Source organism: Nelusetta ayraudi, unplaced genomic scaffold (genome assembly GCF_046127955.1).
Source record: "Nelusetta ayraudi isolate G7.1 ecotype Tasmania unplaced genomic scaffold, CSIRO-AGI_Nayr_v1 ptg000042l, whole genome shotgun sequence".
NCBI lineage: Eukaryota > Metazoa > Chordata > Actinopteri > Tetraodontiformes > Monacanthidae > Nelusetta > Nelusetta ayraudi.
In genome coordinates, this window is record NW_027466092.1 from 15533102 (window position 1) to 15553352 (window position 20251).

General features: G+C 41.2%; 1 protein-coding gene across 1 annotated transcript; it reads right to left on the minus strand.

Moving 5' to 3' along the window:
• Positions 1–5105: 5105 nt before the first annotated feature.
• On the minus strand, positions 5106–19297 carry ipmkb (inositol polyphosphate multikinase b). Its single transcript, XM_076034853.1, has 6 exons — positions 17945–19297; positions 14910–14995; positions 13785–13881; positions 12987–13159; positions 12346–12427; positions 5106–9317 (listed from the first exon to the last, which is right to left on the minus strand). The coding sequence occupies exons 1-6, from the start codon at positions 18171–18173 to the stop codon at positions 8584–8586; spliced, it is 1401 nt and encodes a 466-aa protein (XP_075890968.1). The 5' UTR covers positions 18174–19297; the 3' UTR covers positions 5106–8583.
• Positions 19298–20251: the final 954 nt, after the last annotated feature.

The window sequence follows — 20251 nt, forward strand, 5'->3', positions numbered from 1 at the left end:
CGATATTAAAAAAAAATCATATTGATCGATATCGATAATTATCAAAAAAATTTAAAACATTTTCATTGCAGCGCTGGATGTTTTATACTATCACTTCATGACCGATTTTTAATAAAGAACACACAAGCACTGAATTCAAATTCAAACTTTTATTCAATCACCTTTTTTAAACACAACTGAATTATTATTTTTATTTTATTTTATTATTATCATTATTATTATTATTATTGTTATTATTATTGTTATTATTATTGTTATTATTATTATTATTATTATTATTATTATTATTATTTTTATTTTTTTTTAAGAGCCTTAGATAGTGCTCGGACGTGCGACTCGTCCAGAGGTCTGACGTTGTGGCGTAGAAAGAAACCGATAACAGCTCGTTTTGCACTGATTCCCTGCACTCGTTGTACAGACGAGGAAGAGCTGTGTTTGAAAAATACTTGCGGTCGGGAACTTCATATCGCGGGTCAAGAGTGGCGAGAAGCTGTTTTAAGCCAAGCTTTTCAACGGTCGTTATTGGCAGCATATCCCTCGCTATGAAGCATGTTACTGCATGGGTGATGTCCTTATGCCGCTTGGACGCTTTGTCGTATTTACTGCAAGAAGTCTAGTTTGGTCTGCTGGCAGCGGATTCCTCCGACGACGTGGAGCCGCGGTGCGGGCGACACAGCTCGTATTCCTGTGGATGCGACTGGTTTAGGTGGTAAAACAACGACCGCAGTTTGATTTTAGTCGGACTTGAAAAAGCCAACACATTGCCGTGCTAGTGAGATACTGAAACCGCAGCAAACCTTTTTTGCTGCGGCATCTTTCTACAGGTGCTCTCTGTTGTGGTTTGAGAGGGGCGGGGCTTGGTGACGGAGCGTACCTGGGTCTGTGTTTGCGATTGGTTGGAGGAAGAAATTACCGTAATATTAAGCTACATGATTGGCTATGATGAAAAAGGAAGTGAAACTTTTTCTATCGAACTTTTTATCGACCCCTTTTTTTCCTATCGCAACACACGTCTATCTATATATATATATCGTTATCGAATTATCGTCCAGCCCTACATAAACTTTAATAAAGGTGACATTGATCAAAAAGGACATCTGTCCAGAAGCTAAAGCTGGAGTTGGTACAGGGTTGGTTGGACATTGGGATCACAAAATGTTTATTTCAATAGCAAAGGCACTTTTTCATGATCCATCACTTTTTGCTTGTTGTTATTGTTACAGCTCAGTTCACATAACGTGACTAAAGTCTTAAAGTCTTAAGTCAGAGATGTATATAATGTAGCTCAATGGCTTCACACTTTGAAGGTGGTCAGCTATGCCTTTCCATCAGTGGAATCTAATCAAAGTGGTGAATTAACACAATTCACAACATGTTTAGCTACTTTATGTAAGTCAGATGGGGATTGAAGTGACTGGAATATGTATCATCCTTAATGTCACTTCTGATCCTGACACTATTGTTGCTGATATTTTAAAATTGATTGAGTTGTAAGCCTTTGTGCAGATTTCTTATGGACAGGACTACGTATCTAACTGTCTTATTGAACAGTTACCCACAGGAAAAATATGTGTGTCGCGAATTTAGCATAAAAGTCTTTATTGTTCAATTATTGCGTTTAATTAGACAGCCACACTGTTTTTTTTCTCGTTGTTTTTGTTTCTAGCAACATGAAACTTTAGTATTTGCTCTGTTCAGTACACAGGAGTCCCAGCTTTAGCCTCTTTTTATTGGGGACCAAGCTGTTCAATCATTATCTCATTTCATTAACATGAGAGGAAAATATATCACCAGTGTGTCTACCAGTGTAGACAATGTATTACCAGTATCAATAACAGGAAATATAGAAGATAACAATACCAATGAATTATCTGTTATAATTAGTTATAAAAATCAGATATTAATAATAAACAAGTTAAACAAAAGGTCATATATGATCATATCCATTGATGAACAAATCCATCTGGTGCAGTAAGCAACAGTTATCAGGGTAAATGAGGTTTAGAAATGATTCATTTTAAAACATGACGGTGATAACTCTCTCGATAAACACAAACTAATACACAATGTCCCACAATGTGCCTATTATTAAAATTATTTGGAGTTGCATAGCATAAAGAGATAAAATACCTTTTGTTATAAACTTCAGTCTTTTTAGTTGAATGATTAATATTTATGCCTAAGGCGGCCCTGAGTGCAGGAGAAGCAGTGAGAGTAAAGGAAGGGATGGATATTTATATTTTACTATGGAACAATGCCACATGATTATTAGGGATCTAATGATGCTCACCCTTAAGTGACAGAGTATATATATTTTATAATTTTTTTTCTTTTTAAATCTGGCCTTGCATTTATTTTATACTTTATAAATATGTAATATTTTCATTTTACATAAATATATACACACACATATATATATAGCAATTTATATATTGTCTATGTAGCTATTTCTACATCTTTTTATCTTTCTGTCTATATTTTATACACAGATATGATCTAGATATTTTGTGAAAGAACGGGCCTAATGTTGTAACAGCCATCAAGTGGGTGCAATGTAACTGTGTCAACAAATATGTCATGTTGCATAACGTTGGTTTTATAATTGTTCAAATACTATTTTTGTATTTTGTTAATGAAAGTGTTCTTCTACTCAGGCATGTCAAGTCTTAGGACAATGTGAAAAATACAATTGATTTCACTTTCAGCCTCAGTTTGACAACGTTGTGCCCGTCTGTCCTCTTTTGCTGTGCAGCAGGGTGCTGGAAACTGACCAAGAGTGCTTTGGCTGAAAGACAGTGCGCAAGGGCAGCAAGCGTTTCCGGTCACCAGTTCACCCTCCACCTTGGCAGCTCAGGCTGATGGAGCATCAGACTTTTAATCTGAGGGTCCAGGGTTCAAGTCCCCGTTTAAGTGATGCTGGCTGGCTCTTACTGTGTTCAATACATTAATTTGACAGACCAAACTGGACAAAGGCCAGGATTTTTTTTTCTTTTCTTTTTTTTCAAATTTACCCCGTTATGGGAGAATAAAGGCTCATCTTATATTTCCTACATGTCTTTAATTAATTGTGTCTCGATTTTGTATTTGGAAAGTTCTCACTTTACCACCATCACTTTCTCACCAGCTCACAGGTCTAGCAGTAGAGCATCCGTCTGACTGAGCGACTGACAGGTGGACTGGCTGGGAGGTTGTGGGTTCCAGCCGGGTCATACCCAAGACTATAAAAATGGCACTCACTTCCTTGCTTCTTGGCACTCAGCATTCAGGTCTGGACTTGGGGGGTTAGATCTCCCGAGTGCGGTGCTCCTGCTCACTGCTCACCAAGATGGGTCAAATGTGGAGGACAAATTTCACATTGTTTGGGATGTGACCATCAGTGGGACTTTAACCTTTGGTTGTAGAGTGGTTAGCACTGTCACCTTGCAGCAGGTTTGATTCTGTGTCTTCTATTCTGTTCGTGTCTGCATGGGGTTCTCACTCCAGTCTCTCTAGCTTATTCCGGTCCAAAGAAATGCACACTAAATTATCCTAAATGTAAACGAGAGTTTCCTTGAGTGTAAGATAAGTGGTGATAGAAAATGATGAACATTGTCACTTTAGAGATTGAAGTAGGGGCCAAAGCTTAGGGAAAATCTCTTCTCATCCTATATGTTAATTAGTATTGCAATTAAGAAGAGTAATGTGCACATCTTGTAATGTGTTCAAAGAGTGTCCACTATAAACTGAGTTGCCCCATGTGATCCTTGCAGGTGCAGGTGTATTGTGTACTTTACACCTGAGATAGCCGTTTGCCACCTCTATAAATAGAAAATGTGCATCTGAAAAGCTTGTTCGGCCAAAGGCAGTAAATGAGGGCAGAGCCACGGTGTAAACCAGAACCTCCTTCATTCTCAAACTTTGCCTTACTGGCTTATCTTGAGCATCACTGGAACTCCCCTTGGGAGACACTTAATATAGAAGACTTTCAATGCAGTGTGGATTAGTAAAAAAATGTTTTGCAAATTCTTGTGAGTGCAGCCTTTGTATATCTAAAAGTATTGGCCATAAACGTTTTAAAAGATTTAACAAACAGAAAGCCTCGTTGTGTCTCATTGTCATGTCACTGCACAACCAGCATGATTATGTGACAAACAAGGCAGGTTCAGCTGTAAGGGCCTCTGAGAGAGATCCCAGTAGCTGGTAGCTGAGGGAAATTCCCTTAACGTGTGCTTTAATGCTTTTATCTGCTTTCATTTTGTATGTCTCTCCACTGGGGAAGCATTTCTATTATGAATCTAGTCCCATGCTGCCAGCACATACAACAGCTCAGCTCAGGGTGACTAATACGGACTCACTCACGCCCAGTGAATTAATAAAGGCACAGCTGACGGCGATATTCCACTGTGCATGAGCTGGGATGGATGCAAGCGGTACAAACTAGCAAATATGAAAAATCCATAAATAAATTAAGACAAATGTGCCTCGTGCCCCCCAATTGACATGCAATAAATGCAAGGTATGCCAGACTGGAGTGCAGAAAAAACTTCTTTCTTGAGAATTTCTATAGTTTCCTTGCACTTGAAAGTCACACTTTCACAGTTTAAACCATTAAAACATTTTCTCACCCCCAGTTTTCCCTGCAAAATGTCTCATCCAAGTCTGGTTCAGCTGCATGTGTGAATGCAGGAACAAGTCCAGGCTAAATCACAGCAGGTGGGCATAACCCGAATGTTCCATCCTACTCATAATTACTGCTTTGATCAGCTGTTAATCAAAGGTCCAAAGCAGCCTTTCTGTGTGGAGTTTGCATGTTCTCCCCGTGTCTGTGTGGGTTTTCAAGGTACCCCAGATTACTCCTACGCTCCACAGACAAGCACATTAGACTAATTAAGAACTCATATGATTGTGTATGTTTGTCTCTGTGGCCCAGTGATAAAGCGACTACTTGTCCAGGAGGTAAATCTGCCTTGCGACTGGCTCCAGCACCACTGCTGCCAGGAGCAGTAGTAGTGGTTCCGCTCGGTAGTGTAGGTGGTGTTGTGATAAATGGATGATCTATTCAGATTCAAATTTTTCATAAATCACAAGGACCATCAAGTTGCATAGACAAATGACATGATTCACTGCAGGTTATAGCCTTGAGTTAATAACCCTTTATTCATACGATTTCAACATCCAATTTAACATACAAAATTTGCTTTTCTCAAAGTCCAGTTTCAGTTGAATTATTTAAGTTGCCAAATATTTTGTTGAACTACTGACTTTGCAAGAAACAATATACAAAGAAAATATATATATACTTTTAAAAAATATATTAGTTCATTTAGTTGGGTTTTTCAGTCTTCAAAAACCTCTATTACTTCTTAAAAAGATAAAAATTACTTTGTGAATTTCGTTATGCCATACATTTCATTTTAAATTCAACGGTCCGCCTCCACCTGCATATCAAAATGACATAATAAATGCATGATATGGAATTTTCAAGAAAAATAAAAGGAGACAAACAATGGTTCCCTATTCAGCAGCCTTAGGATTGTGCTCTGCCTTCGCTGACAACAATGCAGAGAAAAACAAATCACTGTTTGCCACTTTGTGAGGTCAGTTTGATGCTATGCTAAAAGTTACAAGGATTACAAGCACCCACGTGATGAAAACGCAGTTGGCATATCTGCACACCGACACCAAACAAAATGTCTTGACAACATTGATTGTTTCTGGGGTTTTTTTGTTGTTGTTGTTTTTGTTTTTTTTTTTGTTTTTTTTTACAGTGATTGGATAAGGTAGTACGGAAACCTGCATTATCAAACAATTCCATCAACAATGCCCTGTATACAAATGGATGTCGCACGGTCGAGAAGAAATTAATACAAAACTGGCAAGAAATACACAGAGGAGATTCTCGAAGCAGCAGAGATGATCAATTATCAATATTAGTATTAAAACAGAAGAGACATAAAGACATGAAGGCATTAACGGTATCAATAATAATAATAATTAGAATAAATCTATTTTTTCTCCCATTTAGAAAAAAAACAAAAAAACTCCTGTAAACACATTTTTCAAATAAAATACCTAATCAATAATGTTTCAGATTTCACAGAATTAATCAAGTTTATTTGAACGATTGTTGTAATAATTAAAAAAAATAAAATAAAATAAAATAAAATAAAATAAAAAATCCCACGTCTGGATATGACGAACACATTGGTACTGCAGAGTGGTTCTGCTCTGGCGTAAGGGCGGCCAGGAAGGGGAGGATCTCCAGTGGCACACAGACGACGGTGCACTAGCTTCACGGGTGAGAGACACCATTTACAGTAGATTATCTGAAAACACTCCTCACCTGAGTTATGGAAGCGTCACCTCTCTGCGTCATTCACCCAGTGTGTGGAAAGACGACACCCACTTGCAGTTATCGCCCGCGGAACACCGGACTGCACAGGAGTCCGACCGTCTGAATAAACAGTGAAGCCACCACTACATCGTAATAATAATAAATTAAAAAAAATAAAAATAACAATAATGACATGAATTCATTCAGTTGCCGTTTTCTCTCTTAAGCATTCCGTCCTTCTCCGGTGAGTCTATTCACAGATCAGTAAAGCAGCATCTTCTTACAACAACTTAAAAAAAAACACCCCAGGCAGAGATATATTGCTCAAGAAAAATAATTGATTTAAAAAGGACCCGCTTTTTCTACTATTGGCTCAGGTTGAGATACATTTTGACTTCAAGTCAGTGTTTTGCTCGGGGAAATGGTACTAACATCCACGTACTTTTGCACTTTTTTTCTTTTTTTTTGATGATCTATTTTAGGTTGCAACTTGTAATGGTACCATTTTTTTATTTTTTTTTTTGAACTGGGACAAAAGGATGGGCAAGCACAGCCGGGCCTCAGTAAGGAGTGGTGCTTTGGCAGTAGAACAGTAAAAACAAAAGAAAAAAAATGATGGCAATAGAGAACATCACAGGCAAGGTCATTTTAGGTGAGGTTGTGTAAAAACAGGATTCAATTATCAAGAAAAAAAAAATCCCCATCAAATGAGATTAGCACTGACCATATAAAGTATCTCCTTTCTTTTTAGGAAGAAAACTGAACTTAATAACCACACAGCATAAGATTCACTCCGATGAGATGTAAGGACTTACAGAAATTTTACCTGAGTTAGTTACCTTTAGACAGTGGGTTTGAACAAAAACAAATCACAATAAGTTAAACAAATGAGTCAAAACATAAAATCAAAACACAATATTGAATATTTGTTTTGTTATACGCAGCATAAAGAAAACCTTTAGTCTGTTTAGCCCCCAAGCTGCCACCTTCCACTGCCAATAGACTGTCCTCTCTACCCAGCCCTACTCCCTGGTTGAGAGTAATTACAATGTCTTGATCTGAAACTTTTAAGCAGAAGTTCAGAATGTGCACAAAGGAATAAGTGTGTTGCAGTGGGATCAATTGTGCCATTGCTAATTTATTTGCGCATAGACGGCTCTAGTCAAACCATCAAACAGCACAACTTATCTAAACCAAAAGATCCTATTAAGTCTCCAGCTGATCATGTTTTTTTGGTTGTTTTTTTTTTATAAATAAGCCAAATTAAAAATGCTCAGCGTTACAGCATTCATCCAAAATGCTCTAAATGTTGACGTTCACATCCTCACAAATAAATGTGAACGTACAAAAGATTATGTTATTCAAAGTTCTGTGACTTCAAAAATACTTATGTTCACAGTTGCTCCATGAAGTGATGCAGCTGGATGGCTGGAGTTGCACGTAAGAAAATGGATGGTGGTGGGACTGCTGGAGACTTTGCGCAAGAACGACAAAATGCTGGTGATGTGATGGACTCAGAACTAGCTTCTTGAGTTGGAGTCACCAACACGGATTCAGTTTCAGTATGACACTGTATAGCTCAATTGAGAGATTGATAAAAGGTATAGTGCGTCTCCTGAGGTCAACATTGCCAGCCCTCCCCAAAAAAACAAAAAAAACAAAAACAAAAAAACCCCCCACATATATCAGCCAGTGTTCGATTCATAGAACTTCATAAAACACTAAATATCCCAATTTAGAGGATCACAAATTGGGAGTGAGCGGGACCTGAAGGCTAAACTAGACATTTCCCAGAATTTCTCATGGCGTCTGGAACAGCTGTGCTTCTTACCATCATTTCAGAAGTACAAGGAAACATAGAAAATGTTCTATTGTACCGTTCAAAAGAAAAATCTGGGGGAGAAATCTACGAAATTAAACTTTTCTCCAAACATATTTTATATATATATGTATATATATATACATATATATATATATATATATATATATATATATATATATGTACAGCACAAACCTACTGTGGGCAAAGTCATTTGACACTGCAGAGGTTGGTTGTTAAGGGATTTGTAATGCCTTCATGGGTTTAATGACTGCAGGGAGCGCTGTTGGCCGGGGAGTGGGGGGTTGAACACAGCCTCTCTTGGACACACGCGCCTATATACAGAACCGATGGACAATCACAGGAAGCCAATATGATGATTCTGTCTTTGCTCTTTAAAAGAAGGGAGGTTTGGGGGAAGCTGTGCAGGTCAAGGAGTGTGAGGTCCAGGTCAGGGGCCCAGCGAGGCCTCGCACAGGATCTGCTCCAGCACCCTCAGCAGGTGCCGCAGGCCGAAGATGTAGCCGCGGTCGGGGCTCTCGCTGGGGAAGACGTGAGCAAAGTCGATCATTCTCACCTCCACGCCGGCCTCGCCGGGGTCCCCCCCTCGCCCTGTCAGCGTCTTCCCCTCCTCTTTCCTGCGCCCCTCCCCCGCCCCGTCCGCGTCCTCGTCCCCGAGCAGCTTGTTCCCGTTGCGGCAGGGCGGCCGCTTCCACGCCGAGTTGTCCTGGGCGTAGTGGCCTTTGTCCCCCTGCGCGAGCTTGGCGTAGACGGCCGGGAGGCTGCCATCCCACGCCGATGACACCTGGAAGTTGTTGTTGTTGTGCTCGACCAACTCCTCCTCCTCTTCCTCCTCCTCCTCCTCCTCCTCCTCCTCCTCTTCCTCCTCTTCCTCCTCCTCCTCCTCCTCCTCGTGCCCCGCCACTGTCCTCGTTTTCCCCTCCCCGCCGTGGCACCTGTCGCCCGCTGTTTTGCCCTCGCTGGAGCTGATGGAGCTGATGTTGGAGGAGATGGAGAGCGCCGAGGGGCAGTGGAGGCCCTCGTAGACGAAGAGGAGGGAGCTAGCGTAGAAGTTGAGCTGCTGCTGGGACTCGAACCAGCGGAGGATGCGTAGCACTCGGCGGACGCTCGCCGACACAGCGTCTTTTCTCAGGCAGACGCCGTTGTGGAAGAAATTAGCCAGGCCTGAAAAATCAAGGACAGCGAGCGAGGTGGGAGTGAGAGAGTCGTTGAGCAAAGACCAACACATCCAGTAGCTCCTACAGACAGAGATCAACTAGAGTTCTCTGGCCTGCATCTTCATAATCCAGTGGAAAACTTTTGATTCCTCGAATTTTGTGACATAAATTAGAATGGCGACTTCCAGCCTACTTTCAATAACTTTTAGCTCATCCATCCTTTTTCGGTCCCCACTTCATCCTGAACTCAGGGTTGCGGGGGTCTGCTGGAGCCAATCTCAGCTGTCATAGGGCCATGGCAGGGTGACAAGTTGCCAGTTCATCGCAGGGCCACATAAGCTGCGTTTCCATTACAGTTTTTTTTCCCGCAAAATTAAAGAAATATTTTTACCATTTAAAGAAAGTACAATTGTGATACTAGTGTTTCCACTGAATGGTGTGAAGCGCATAAACCGTAACTCTCATCAAATCTTGTGGAACGAGATTTTACTACAATTACGTTTGCTTTTGTTTGTCTGCGTTTTCTTGCAGTCAAGGTTGTTATATTTTTATCTTTGATTACTCCAGTCTCCTCCTCTGGCCATTTTCACTTGAAGTGAACTGTTCATGTGACCCCCGTGCTTCACGTCCGGTGATGTGTAAATGCGAAAAAAAAATGTTTCCATGACACTTTTGCGATATACCTCTATATCGATACATCTGGAAAAACCACCTCAGGAGTGCATCAAAACCTTTTAGCCATATTTGAGAGGTTTGTCGAAGTTTTGGGGTTTCCATGACCACTTTTTTTATTGCGATATTTAGGTTTTGGGCAATTCTGGGGGTAATGGAAACGCAATTATTGAGACAAACAAAGACAAAGAACCATTCACATACGGTCAATTAGAGTTCCCAATTCACCTCACATGAATGTTTTTGGACAGTGGGAGGAATCTGGAGAACCCGGAGAGAACCCAGGCAGACACAAGGAGAACATGCAAACTCCACACAGTTTGCATGTTCTCCTTGTGTCTGCCTGGGTTCTCTCTGGGTTCTCCAGCTTCTTTTGCATGTTCTCCTTGTGTCTGCCCGGGTTCTCTCCGGGTTCTCCAGCTTCCTCCCAATTTTAGTTCAACTTCCTGTTACTTTTTCAAAATGCTATCAAGTATTTGACAGTGCCACGAAGCAACCATCCGATCTTGGTGAGCTGGATAAACAGGTGAGGCTGACAGCAGTGAGGACTTTGCTCACCCAGTTAGAGTAAACCAGCAACTTCTACATATACTGTATATAAAGGCGAGTCTAATATATTTTATGATAAGTAAAGTACAACTGTCTATTTTTACAAAGCGTTATGATTGGACGAGAGCCATTCATTCCGTGAGCGCTGATAACAGACCCACGCCTCAGGGGGTTTTATCACTGTATGTTTGGCTGGCTGTTTTAATCACTTATTTACGTCAAGCGTCAGCAGCGCAGGCCGGTTTTTTGGAGACTTGCCGGCAGCCGCATGGGGCTGCGATAACGGCTGAAGTCTCTCACGTGTGAGAAAACTAAAGCTGCAGCAACAGCGACAGTGCAGACGGCCGTCTGTGTCCCATTGAAAATTAATGAGGAACTGTTTTGTTTTTCTGCAGCAGAGTCAATGGTTGAAGCTCCAATCCCCATCAGTGGGATTGTTGCTGCAAGTGGAGTCACGTGAATGATTAAATAAACCAATCATAAGGGCTTTTTCTTTATGACTGCATTAGTGCCGATTTTAATACGGTCAACTAAGTGTTGTGTAAAAGCCACATTACACTCCAGGTTATTGTTTATATTGACTGCTTAGGTAGTGCTGATTGTGGTGATTATATATGTTCGGTGAGATAAGTAACAATGCTGAACTACTAAACTACTAAACCAAATCACTGTGTTTTGAGTAGGGTTACTGCTGTGCTATCATTGCAGTACAACCACGTACATGGTCAACATTCTGTATATATACCTGTTAGTGAAGGACCTTATTGATGGGAATCCTGACACAGTTGGTTATTGTGGAAAAAAATAAAAGTCGAATGTGGGTGGGGAAAAAACTGTCTTACAACATAACATGTGTGGTTGGAGGATTCAGGATTCCTGGCAAAGTTTTTTCATATCCTTCAACAGTTTTATTACAATCTAATGAAACAATAAAACATGATATTTAGAAACTGATTATGCTTCTCAAACAGTGTTCTTCTGTATCTGTTGATGTTTAAATGATGTCAACTTCATTTCCCCAAAATATATTTTTTCTCTTAAGAGCACTTGATGGCTTATGTAGTCAAACATTTGTGCATGTCTAAATGTCCAATGTGAAAAAGAAAATGAACATCTAATTGAGTTCACAATCAGATGAAACTGATTTGCTTTCTTGCTGAGCCCCCTTTTACTTGGACAGCTATTTAGGCCCAAAGTCCTACTAGGAATGTGTTGTGTCACTTTCATGGCTCTTTCTGAATTGTTGGCATTCCGACAGCTTCCTTCCAAGGCCAAGCTAAACAGACGCCACTCTCACAACATCTACACACTTAGTTTGAGTTCATGTCACAGTATTACAGTACTACACTATTTTTTTTTTTCCACTATGAGTTGCTGTTTCAGACACTGGTAAATTTCACTGTCAAATGCTGTTCAAAATGCACATTTTTTTCCATTATTTTATTTTACTACAATGGATTTTTACATTTTTTATTAATTTAAAATGATCGGTTGTTGAACTAAAAGTTCAACTAAACTACAACAACAGAAAAGTTCAACAGTAAAAGTTATTGAAAGTCCTGATACTAATTTATGTCACAAAGTCAAGAATTTGAATATATGTTGTTGAAATATCCAGATGTAGACATTAAAGAGATAGTTGCGCTTTAAGCAGGTCACCTGTGAATTATTCCTTCCTTGTTCCTACTAACAGCTACTTGCAAAATATTAACCTTAAACTTGAACCTCTGCCAAAAATGTAAATTAGCAAGGGTTGTTATGTTGTTCTTTAATTATTCCATATTTTCTAAAGACACGCCTGAATAGCCACGTACCATCTTTGATTGTGTCCTTAACCAACCCTCTTCCATAGTGCTGGTCATACGAGTCAAAGGTGTCACTGCACACATTGTAAACCTGCAAAACGAGAAAGCATCTACATTTAAGACTGGTTAGTGAATTTGTTTGTGGGTAAATTACATTTTTTGCACATGACAAATTTAATTATGGCATTCTGAACATTTTTTTCTTTCTTTTGTAGTTGTATTGCACAGTATTTTCCAGGGGAAAATTGCACAATATGCTTCGGTGAATACCTGGATAAGAGAGACTGCACACCTGATAATAGCTCTAGTGTTGTCAACGCATACAGGGGTGCAGCGGCCAATCCTCTACGATACAAGCTAAGCAAACATTTCCTAAGCTGCTGTCTACTCTAGTTGATAAAACTACAAAAGAGCCTCAGTTGAAGCCTTTAGAAATCATCGATGAGTTCATTCAGCAAACTCTGACTTGGATGAAAAGCTCAGTTCACACATTTACTCAAGTTTTCTGCTCTGTTGCTCCTCTGATAAGGCAATAATGGAACATCAAGACAACAACATGTCTGTTTGAAAGCAGAAAATGCGGCATAAATTCCACTCTCAGGATACTCAACTCAAAGATTGCTCTATGAAGTGCAGGAGGTCTCACTCACCCTCATGCCGAGGACCAGGAAGCCCATCTCCTCCATCAGAGGGTACTTTCTGATCTGCTGTTCTCGTTTCTCTTGGGAGGCAAATGGATCGTAGCTCTGTTGGCCCAGCTTCACATCCATGATGCATGGCTTCACAAAGCGTCGCGTGACGTCCTCCAGCTTCAGGTACAGGTCTGTGAGAAAATACGGGCGGTAAAACGGTGAATGGCCATTTTACTAGCACCTCCTAATTTTAGATTAATCCAAAGAATTTGACCAGACGACTCCTAATTTATGTTAATCTTTTTTCTTTTACATTTTCTTTTCGAGAATTCTCATTGACATTACACACACATTTTTGTTAAATAGTTAAATAGTCATTTCCTACATCAAACAAAGTGCAACTGGAAACAAAGGAAGGACTCACACCACCTGTTTAATACCTGTTAAAATAATTTTACTCGTTATTGGATCTGACGCCACTACTAGATTGGGTCAGGCTCATCTCTAAAAGTTAAAAACATACGTGCATTACATATGTAAGGCGACAAATAACACGTTAACCTATAAACATAAAAAGGCAGTAGTGGGGTAGGCCCAAGTGAACACATAAACAGCATTTTACCTTTATGCCCCAATATTTATGATACTCAATTATGACATGCATCATTGCAATAATTTGAAAAGAACCCACACAGACACAAGGAGAGCATGCTAAGTCCACACAGAACAGCCACAGACTCGGGGGTCGAACCTGCGACCTGCTTGCTGTGGGGCAACTGTGCGAGTGCGCCTTGTCAAAAAAGTTCAGTGTCTCACCGTTCGGGCTGTCAGGAGGAGACCAGGTGCCATAGTACTTGGGCAGATGGTTCTGCAACTCCAGGAAGCATGGATCACAGCAGTCCTCTGCATACACCTGCAGGAAACACACACACAGGCACATATCCACATGTAACAGGCTGAAAGGCTCGGCAGCCACCATGTGTTTGCACTGCACTTATAAAACCTCTTTTAAAATTGATCTCATTAGTTGTCGTTAACCGCGGTTATCAAATACGGGCTTAATGTTGCCACATTTGCTCATGTTTGACAAATAAGCACACAGAGGGAATAGAGGGCACACCCTCATTACAGATCTTTCATTATCAGTTCTGCTGTGCAGGATACAATTAAATTTCACGCTAGTTCTTACACTCACGTACGGGATAGTGCTTACTGCTATATTACTTACATCCGTGTTGTAAAGGCACGAGGCGAGGCAGGCTAAGCCAAGAATAAACAGGTGTGTGTCATTCAGAGACGATCCGATTTCTCCATTTCAACCGCCACATTTATCAAGAGGAGGTCATTAGAAAGCTGCAGCTGCAGCCAGACACACAAGTTTCACCAACCACACACTGAATTTGGCATGGATGACGCCTGCTAAACCTGAATCTGGACCATTTATGCCTTTATGTTTGGTAAATGAATTAGAGCGCAATTAGAACCTGCAGAGACTCATCTTGGATCATTACTGTTAAAAGTCAGGCAGGCCTGGCACCGCGCGCGCACACACACACACACACACACACACACACACACACACACACACACACACACACACACACACACACACACACACACACACACACACACACACACACACACACACACACACACACACCTTTCAGTAAGGTGAGCATATTTTCTCTACACATCTTATGAAAATAATCTGGATCAGAAAAAACAGCAAATATTTATGTTAACACTGAGTGATGTCAGTGTTTTTTTTTTATTTTTCACACTTTCATGATGGCTAAAGAACACTAATAAAGCCCCTGTATGACACTGACTCTACTGAATGCTTCTGCAGGTAATCAACAACAAAATGTGTGCAAATCAGACAGTGTTCAATACATTTTAAAAATTAAGCGGAAGAATTTAATTTGTTAGCGAAGATCTTACCATACTGTAGAACTGCAACTCTCTTGGACCTCTGGGAGGAGGCTGGAGCTGCTTCAGGACTGTTCCATCTGGATGTTGTAAGATTCCTGCAAATAAACACAAAGTGAACGCTCAAAGAATGTCCAGCGTTTCACTGATTCTGATTTCGAAGCAGTTAAGCGACAGGAAGTGTGTGTGTGTTTTTTTTTTTTTAAATGTGCGTTTTATTTTGGACTTTTTTTTAATTTTTTTTTTTTACTTTTCCTCTTCCCGACAAGACCAGTTGATTATTAACCATCAAGATTTATTGTAGCCTATTAATTAACAGACAGTACAGAAGGCTGAGTGTGCGGTAGGTCACTTGCCTCACTCCTGACGCAGCAAAACGAAATGCTCTCGTTTCCTTTTTTATAAACGTTCAACCTTTACTTCACTGTTGCATTTTTCTGACCAACGTCTGTCAAACACGCACGGGTACACACACACTTCTGCAAGTTGGTGCATGTGATGCTGCGTCAAGTGCTGCATCCGCCTTTCTGTCATCAGCTGAAAGCACAGCAAATACTTCAAATGCAGAGCTTTTTTTTTTTTTTAGTCACACAATGGACCGCAAAGTGACATCACAGACGACCCCACACGGTTGCGCGTTCTGTTGAAATTCACGGTTTTGACATAAAGGGCCACGCGGCCAGAGAACAAGAGCGAGAGAAAACAGAAACTGACCTTACGTCAGTTTTGCTCTGCTCAACAATGACGCGCATTTTTGGAACAATCTGATCATTTTTGGAATTCCCTACGACCGTAATGGCCCGAATGTCAAGTTGGGGAGGAGTAATTGATGGTAAAAGTTCATGTTTTAGACCTCTGGCATTACCAGTAGACCAGTGACTTCAATCATAGGCCTAAAGGGACAGTTAGTGCTGCCCATGACATCAGGCTCTGGCGCAGTCCTTCCTGACGTTCGTAATTTGCGGACAAATCAGACACGCGGCGTGAAACGTTACTTTCTTTGATCATGTTGTGTTTTGGCATAACCCGACAACAACCGCAATGGCTCTTGCGTCATGCGAGTATGATGTATTACATGGCAAAATTACACGTTGTCAATCTTTCATTTAAAAAGGAATTACAACTTGTGGTTTGGTGAGTGGCTGAGGAACTTATTCAACTGCACAGATGTTTACACAAACATGGAAAATGATAATCCGCTCTTCCAATTATACATATCACACATTTTCTGTGTCCACTCTACTTAGGTTGACTTTACTATAACTAAAATGGGCGTAGTGAGGTTTTAAAATACAATAATTGCCAAGACTTTAAATGGTGGAATGTACATGGTTCTACTTATAACAAATCATCCTACTCAAAAAAAAGAATCTGATTCAGACAAATCTGAGAGGGACATTCCTTAGCGAGGGTGATTGAATCATGTTACTCTGTTACTGTACTGAGAATAAATGTGTCATCAAGTGTTTGACATGACTGTTGGTACGCTGATAGTTTTTCGCAATGTTAATGTATCGTAAAGCAGAACTCAGTGATTAAGCAGAAATGCGTGCGCTGAAATGTTTATACTCCGCCCTGAATACAAGGAGATTTTTGAAATGTAATTTTTGAGAAATCCTCAAACATGACAGCAAGTTATTTTTGGCTGGTTTTCAGTCTAGAGAGGACATTGTGCCAGTCCCTCAATATGCAAAGTCGCTACTTTCTGGAACTGAGAGTGTTGAATGATTTGATCAGGAGTCCCCCATGTAATTTACATAACAGGGCTGCGCTGGGAGAAGCGGGAGGCAGCCACAGCAAAAATACAAAATGTGGCGGCTGAAAAGTTGAACCCGTCTCAACTTCTGTCGCAGCAGAAGTCTGTGTTCATTCTGGATGCCAGCGGTGGGGGAAAACTGCTCCATCAGTAACACCGGGAGCTCACTGAAAATGAATGGGAAATGCTGCAGCGCCAGATTGGGTGTGTGAACCCAGCCTTCATCCATGTAACTTGTTCGAAATGCATACACTTCACGTGAACAGACAATTGAGTTTCATGTTACAAAGAAGGCGCGTGCGTCATCGCCTGCCGCAGAAATCGCAGTTAAGAAACGCTCTTAATCGTCATGTTGCTCATGTAAAAGCTGAAATCAGAGCTGTAATAAATTAATTTGCGACAACATACTATAAAAAACAAGCACTGTTTGTACGTGGGAGAGAAGCCACGTGTCCGCTTCTTATCACTTTGGGTGGGAAGGGCAGGAGATTTGCTTCAGCTTCGTTACTTCAGTTGTATGATGCAATACAGGTAAGAATGAATTTGAATACACATCTATTATCCATTGTCAATAATCCACTCTGATGTCTTCTGTAAAATTGCTAAAATTATATGTAAACAAACTGGACCTGATTATTTCACTGTCAATAAACCAAGACCATATGAGTGAAACAGTGATCAATTCAATGAATAAGAGCAACACCTCGCAGCCTAAAGATTTTGCTCCATAAGCAGTTTAGAAAACTCTCCATGGTGTTTAAAACACTGGTACAGCGACAAAGTCTTACTTCCCTCCATCAGAAAGCATTCTGGGGGGATTCTGAGGAGGGGTGATCAGCCCTTCCCATCCAAAGTCCACAGAAACCCCTGCTACAGGAAAGAAATGCAGGCATTGTGGATGGACAGGTTTGTCCTGGTTGCCTTGAAAGCTGGAAGCCACCTGTTTCAATGGCTTTTCTCTTAATGTGTCTCTTACATAACATTAAGATGGCGTGATTTCAGACGGCCACACCGTCAATTCATAGAGCTGATGCTGATGCTATAATAAAAAAAAAAAAAAGCCTCCTGATGTCTCATGACGTGTCAGCATCACGTCGGTGTGGGTCATCTTCCAGCTGTAGTTTGTTGTTCGGTTTTGATCTACATTTTTTTTTTTTTTTAAACAACTTTGCTGCTCTGACAGGTTCCATCCACCTGATACGTGACAGGTGGATTGGGTGGATCGCGTTCAGTTCCGGTGTTTGCATGGAATGTGGTTAAACATTGAGGAAGGGCTGCGCAGCCTACTCACCCACTTTATCCACGCCGTACTTGTGACCCGCCACCTGATGTGTGAGAGGGACACATCCGTTCAGGTGAGCCTGGCCCTGCGGAGCCAGGGACCTCTGGAGGCATTTCTCTATTGCCGGGGGCCCGCCGGAGATCCGGGGTGCAAGACTGACCCCGATATCAGCTGGACTGGGGTTCACCTCCAGGCGCCCGAGAGATTCCATAAATACTTGACGCTGAGTTGTGGACATTTGTAGAATTTACAAAGGGGCGAGGGGGAGAAAGGCAAAGTCCTTGTCCAGCGATGAACAAAAAAATAAATAATAATAAAAAATAAAATAAGTAAGCGACGCACTGGTGTCGATTTACATCAGTTCCACGTTAACCTGTAACCCCATAAACGGTGTGATTGTCCAGGTGTGCCGTTTCGGGAATGTAGGACAATCCGGACAACAGCGACTTCAGCGCGACCTCGTTCCGGCTAAAACGCGCACGGCGGCACAGGCTAGCATCGCCGTTCCTCCCGTCGTGTTCCTCGGTGAAGACTGGCCCCTCCAGCCGAACCGATTCAATGGTCTTTATGTACCGACTGGCAGCGCAAAGACATCTTGGCCACATCCCTCTTCCAAGCAGTGTCGGAGACATACAACCCGAAACAAGTTCTTCACTTCGGAGCTAACAAAATAAAATGAATGAACCCGGTTGGTAGACCGCAGGGAGGTGACACGGCGATGGGGTAAACTTTGTTCCGGCGCTAATATAAAGAGAAACTGGCGACTGGTTCTAAAGGGAGATTGTCATTTCTCTCCTGACATGAATATCCATTCTGAATTTAAATAGGCGGTACCTTTATTGTGAAGGGAAATAAACCAACGTCCGATCGAAGTTAATCTGGTTCGGCCAGTATGACGCAGCTCCACTTCCTTGCTTCAGAGAAACAAACACCGCCGTCTGTCAATAACGGCGCCGTTACGACACACTCCGGAATGATTCTCACCAGCAGTTCACCCACACAGGATCATAACGCAGGGCAACACGAGACGTCTGCTGAAATAAAACACAATCAAGACACTCGGACAGGTCTTGGTTGCGAACGTTGCACTTGCATATCGATTCCTTGCGTCACAATCCAACAGACCCCAGAGGCATTTTCGCCATAGACGCACAACAGTCGAGGTGCCTGGCGTTGAACGTCAACGCGACGACGATGTCGTGATGAAATCCATGGTTTTCAACGATGCCGCTGGTTCCTCTCTGCGGCCACACGTTATGGTCAGCGGCTACATATCGAACGGCGCCCCCGGTACAATACCTCCCACACATTTCCGACACATGCAACTGCTGTCGCAAACGCTGACAGCCCTCTCTCTCGTTTACGGCAGCCACCCCTGCCTTCCTCAGATTTTCTTCTTCTGTTGCTTTCCGACAGACGAAGGGATGCTAGTACATTGCTGTCACCTGCTGGTGACGTTAACTGTGATTTGTGGCACCTCCTCGAATGACTGTATCGTTGAATGATTTTCCAGTGGGTTTGTTTGCTTGGACTGAGTAGAAGGGGAACTAGTGGGAAGGTTTTATTGTCTTTTAAAGATTATTTGAGTAACACAGAGGAGTGACCGTTAACGGTAAAATACACACGTTTAGATATTTGTTTTTTGAGGGGTAAAATTGTCTAGTAATACGTGCTGCTAGCATAATTATAGCAATTGTAATAATATGTATTAATTGTATAAATGTGTGTGTGTGGGGGAGCTAAAGTACAAAAAGTACATGACTTGCAGACACATCAAATTTGCAACTGTATTCCCCCACTCAAAATCTTTATATAATCATAAAAAATATTTATATTGCTACAATATTATATAATATATGCAACATTATATATTATATAATATTATGTAAGATATAATATTATATAATAATATAAATTGATCCTTCAATGCCACCTTCTTTTTTTTCTTCTTCTTTTTTTTTTTTAGTACAAAAAAGACTCAGCTGAGCAAGATGAGGACATGATGGCAATTCTGGGTCGGGAGCAAAATCTGGGGCATGGGATATCAGACGTGCCCTAAGCCATAAAGAATTGCACACACTGCACACAAATGATGATCCAGAGCCCCATTTTAAATGATGTAAAACTTGAAACCCATCATCAATGTTTTCTTTTTATATTGCTGTTACTGCATCTGCTAACACTCATTTTGTGTGTGTGTGTGTGTGTGTGTGTGTGTGTGTGTGTGTGTGTGTGTGTGTGTGCAACTTTATTGCGTTCTATTTAAAAATAGACCCAGAAAATTGCACTTATCTCTATGTGGCAAGTGGGACATTT

What these genes read in the sequence shown, in the direction of transcription:
- ipmkb (XM_076034853.1), bottom strand. Translation starts at nt 18,173, where the DNA reads ATGTCCACAACTCAGCGTCAAGTATTTATGGAATCTCTCGGGCGCCTG. An exon ending in AGTTGCAGTTCTACAGTATG is followed by an intron (nt 13,882 to 14,909) that starts GTAAGATCTTCG and finishes TGTTTCCTGCAG; the next exon opens with GTGTATGCAGAGGACTGCTG. An exon ending in TCCTGGTCCTCGGCATGAGG is followed by an intron (nt 12,428 to 12,986) that starts GTGAGTGAGACC and finishes CTCGTTTTGCAG; the next exon opens with GTTTACAATGTGTGCAGTGA.